Raw genomic sequence first — 4936 nt, forward strand, 5'->3', positions numbered from 1 at the left:
TCTTTTGTTTGTCAAATTATTTTCAGGTAGGAGGCAGAAGGTTTGGCCTGCTAAGCTCTATCCAATGTCATAACAGCCACTGAAAAGTCCCAACCAACAATGGCTTACGTTATCTCTAGAAGAATGGAATTATCACATTAGGCCAGCCGACCTGATTATTCAAAGAATTGGGAATTACAATGTAGCAAAATCAAATTTAGGAAGTTTCAAGTTCCAACCACATCCTAATCCTAATCCAATCCAAAGAAATCAGCAAGGCCTCCGCTGGATATTTTATGCAACCCCAACCCGAAAAGAGAGAGTTCCAGTCTTTTCAACAAAGAAAGCCATATCTGCCGGGTTACGTAACTCAAATCTAAAAATTCCATTCAATCACACAACCTAAAAAAGGAAGCTCAGACACCACCACAGCACAAATTATAAGCAGGCGAGCCTGAGTTCCACCAACGTGAATTGAAATAAGCGATAGCAAGCCATAGCCCATGAATGTGACTGGAAATTTAAGAATACCATGTGCCCCACCTCTTATCACCTGCCCTGAGCATAGCCTACATTTAAATTTAACCAAGATGAAGGATAACATGCGACATTTCACCCCCCATATCACATGTCGCAATCAATGAGATATAAAATTTTTACAACGATTTCCATTAACGCCTATCAGTGGCTCGAGAAATTTAAAATGGTGGTAGTGATTTCAAGCACAGATATAATATAATTAACCGGACAGAAGCCCGCAAGCAAATCCATTATTTTACATAATGAAGGTATAACAATCATTTGGCCATCCAGTCAATCTGAGACACCATCCAGAGAACAAATTCAGAGCGCATTAAAACAGTAAACACTACAATACTGGAAATTATAGGTATAAGTTGCAATTGGATCCAAATTTTTATAATCACTGCTTGTGGGAGCTTGGATCCTTGACGATGGTAACAGGACAAGTTGCGTTCGTCATCACATAGTTGGTCACACTCCCCAATAATATCCTGTGTAGGCAGTCAAAACAAAACATATACCAGGCGTATCAGCGAGAGAGCAATGGCTTTATGCTTGATGAAAGCAATAAATGAACAACGGAGATATAAAAGTACCTTCGGATGGTACTCAGACCCCTGCTTCCCATAACCAGAGAGTCCAGCTTCAGATCTTCAACCGCTTCGCACAGCTTCTCTCTCGCGTCTCCCCAGTACAGTTTCGTCACAATCTTCACCTTCAATCCATAAAACCCAAGGAAAAAAATCGTTGATGAAATGGCAGTAACATCCAAAAAAAAGAAAAAAGAAGAAGAAGAAATAACAACAACAAGACAATCCAACAATTAAAAAGAGAAAAACGAAAAAACATAAAAAGTAAAAACCTCTTTCTGTCTGGAAGCAGTGTCGAGCATATCGAGAACTTCGATATCTGTTTTGACACCGTACTTTTTCATGATCTCTGGTTGACGAAACTCCGTCAGGGGAATGAGAGCTGCAAAACCCAGATCAAATCATATCAGAAGACAGTTTGCGTATTGTGGGTGTGGGTTTCTAGGCAGTTAATCGCAAGAAAGAGATACTCACGAGAACCGTGGGTGGTCCAGAGAACGTCACGAGACTCATCACCCGAGCTAGATTTGATGTGGATGATGTAAAGGAGGTCTCCCTTGTCAGCCAGATTATCTATCGCCCATTGAAGAGCGAGCTTGCTGCTACTGGAGAAGTCCATGGCCACCCCAATCTTCCTATCTCCCGGCATTTTCTCTCCCTCTGTCGATTTTCCGATACCAGCAATGCAAACGAGTGAAACAAACAACCCCTGAATTCCTAGAAACCGAAATGGGTTTTGCCTTTATCTGCCCTTTTCTTGAGGGTTACAACTTAAAATGGCGCTTTCTTTTCAATGCAACGACGAGAGTTTGATAGAAACGCAAATGGCTCCTTCAGATATTTATGGCCCTCGCACTGGACGAAAAGCGCGTGGCTCATTCTCGTCGAGGACTCGGTCCAGTCGCATCTGGACCGTCCACGTCAGCATCACGAACCCAACTTCTAAAGTTAGCGTGAAATCAGAGCAACAACGTATTCAGTATGATAGGCCGTCAGTTGTTTTCTTTCTTCGATATTTCCTTGCACGCGAGTGCGTGTGGCGTGCAAGGTGACGTGATGACTCCCGCGGCTTCAAAACCAAAAGAAAGAAAAGAGAAAAGAAAATATTTCGAATACTCTCGAGTCGTAAGAAAGTTTTGATCAAACATAACCCTTGGAGTCAGATCCACGTGTAAGCATATGATGCCATAAGAATTCCCAATTTATCCTTTGTTTAATCACCTTATAAATTAATTTTAATTTTATTGTTATAATAATTTTAGAAGCGTCAGTCCTTCCTTACTTCTCGTCCATGTTCGTCATCTTTGTTAAAAATTAAAATAATTTAATCTAAAATATAAAAATGATGATAAAGATCACCGTCAACACTTCCTTCTTTCTCTTTGACACGTAGGATTGTATTTTAAATATTTTGATTGTATTTTTATTTATCTATTTTAGTTTGTCCAATACAAATATAATCCTTATTAGTTCTCATCATATTTTCATAACTCTGTTTTTTTCCTTATTTATCATTTTTTTTTGGCAATATATATATATATATATATATATATATATATATATATATATATATATATATATATATATATATATATAATACTTAAAATAGAAGAAAAAAAACATGTTTTAAAACTCATTTATTTAAGAGCTAGATTTAATTTTAATTTTTTTAATAAGAAATGAATTTAATTTTATATTTTTTATGCAAATTTATTTGATATTCTCTATAAAATAAAAAATAGTCTTAAGCTTGTTTTTGAAGAAACAAATTTAGTATAATTTTTTAAAATAATTATTGAATCTTGTGTCTTAACTCTTGACAAGCCCTAGTTATTAAAAAAATAAATTAAATAATCAACCTCATAAGGGACAAATTATCCAAAAATAAAAATAAAAAAAATAAAAAGACAAAGCACCCATCGTTGTTATAAAATATTATATTATACAAATTATTTTTGTTAAAGCCTACCTTTTATTTAAGTAATAACATATCAAAAGAGACAAAAAAAAACATGAAATTGTAAATCTAACCTTCTATTTTTTTATCCGAAAAAATATCCATTATGAATAAAAATACATTAACTTTGTTCTTATAAAAATAACTTTTTAAAAAAAATATACATGTAAATAATAAAAATGTTAAATAATATTTATTCAAAAATAAGTTATTCTTTGAGTTCAAAAATGGGAAAGGTTAATTATTTTACAAATTTTGAACCTTTTCATCTAATAGAGGGGCTTGATGGAAAAATAATTTTTTTTTAAAGTAATCCCTTATTTTTCAAAATATTTACTAATCTAAATTTTAAATCGCTTTATTATTTTTAAATTTTTTATCTTAAAGTCACAATTAGTGACAATGGTTTTTAAAACCATAATCAATAGTTGTGATTTTAGTCTTAAAATTAAAACCACGATTTTACAATTAAAAAAAAAAAACTAAAACAAAAATAACAAAATAGTTTGTCTTATGATTTTAATTGTAGATTTTCAATGATTAGGTCATATACATATTTGTTTGTTATGTGTAGACACAGCAATCAACATCACTCGAGCTATGGTTATCTTGGGTGAGAGGTTGCAAAAGAAAGTAAGAATGGGAGGCTCTAGCTATGGTTATCCTGGGTGAGAGGTTGAAAAAGAAAGTAAGAATGGGGCTTATCAATAATAAATTTGCTTGAAAACAACCTAAAATGACCCATGTTTTTAGATGGTGTAGTCTTCACAACAATTGGAAAAAAAAAAAAAAAAAAGAACAATAATAATCAACAATCTTGAAAAGAAATGAAGTTTGAAAGAATAGAGATGAAAATGACAATAAATCATATTATTTGTTTTCATACGATATCAAGTTGAAAGTAAGGAAGTATGGAATAAAAGAAGAACATTTTTTTTATTGAACAAAATTTATGAAAAATTTGATAACAAAGTAATAAAAACAGTTGCAAGAAACAAATATGCACATGACCTAATATCAATATATCGCTTTTGAAAAAAAAAAAAAGGGAATTCAAACAAGAAAAAATAAAAAATGGAACTGTGGCTTAAAAAAAAAAAATAAATAAATAAAGAGGCCAAGCAAGCTTCCAAATTCACGTTACTTCCTTTAAAATTTAATTAAAAAAAAAAGGTGGTAATTTGATAGTTTTAAGATTTCCATGAAAGACATTATACATCGGGGAATCTATTTCACTTGCTTATTTTTCACAATCGAGGTTTATCCATTTCTTTTCATCTGAGGCTGACTCATTTAGTGACATTCCCCCCCAAGATTTCCCTGAATTTGACACTATGGGACTTCCGCTATAATTGAACAAAAGGCAAAAAACAGTTGTCGCCATGTGAAAACAAATACACGCTCATATGTCGCCTAGGCCATAATTGCATTGATGATATAAAAGCCAAGCACGAGATCATCCGGGGCTCATTCCTTGTGAACTAAGTAAAGTAAACCCTTCCCAACCATTTTGAGGCAAAAAGAAAAAGGAAGCTGCCTGGAAATTTCCTTGGGCTCTTGGTCAAAGATTCCGTATCTGCTAGAGGCCATCCGTAACAGCTAATACGTATTAAAATAAATATCTTTCAAAATACTAAAAATGCGCTGGCTGAGGCGGTGCTATGAATGATTAATGATGCAGCCTTTTATGAGTGGTTGCAAGAAAAAACCATACTTTAGAATTTGCCCTTGCCTGTCATGATTTAAAGTCCTCAGCCCACTGCAGAATATAGAGTGGGCTTGTTTGAAAAGTGGGGCTAATCTTATACTAAAGTTGGGCCTAACATCCAAGCCCCGCCCTTTCCAAGTTAGGGTCATGAGATTTACATTTATAGTCTGTTGTTGAGAC

General features: G+C 33.7%; 1 protein-coding gene across 1 annotated transcript; it reads right to left on the reverse strand.

Annotated features, from left to right (window-relative positions):
* Positions 1 to 683: 683 nt before the first annotated feature.
* On the reverse strand, positions 684 to 1905 carry LOC117919765 (universal stress protein PHOS32). The gene is made up of 4 exons (XM_034837013.1): positions 1566 to 1905; positions 1364 to 1473; positions 1098 to 1216; positions 684 to 992 (listed from the first exon to the last, which is right to left on the reverse strand). Exons 1-4 carry the CDS (start codon positions 1738 to 1740, stop codon positions 902 to 904), a joined length of 495 nt encoding a protein of 164 aa, XP_034692904.1. The 5' UTR covers positions 1741 to 1905; the 3' UTR covers positions 684 to 901.
* Positions 1906 to 4936: the final 3031 nt, after the last annotated feature.

Source organism: Vitis riparia, chromosome 8 (assembly GCF_004353265.1).
Source record: "Vitis riparia cultivar Riparia Gloire de Montpellier isolate 1030 chromosome 8, EGFV_Vit.rip_1.0, whole genome shotgun sequence".
Lineage (NCBI taxonomy): Eukaryota > Viridiplantae > Streptophyta > Magnoliopsida > Vitales > Vitaceae > Vitis > Vitis riparia.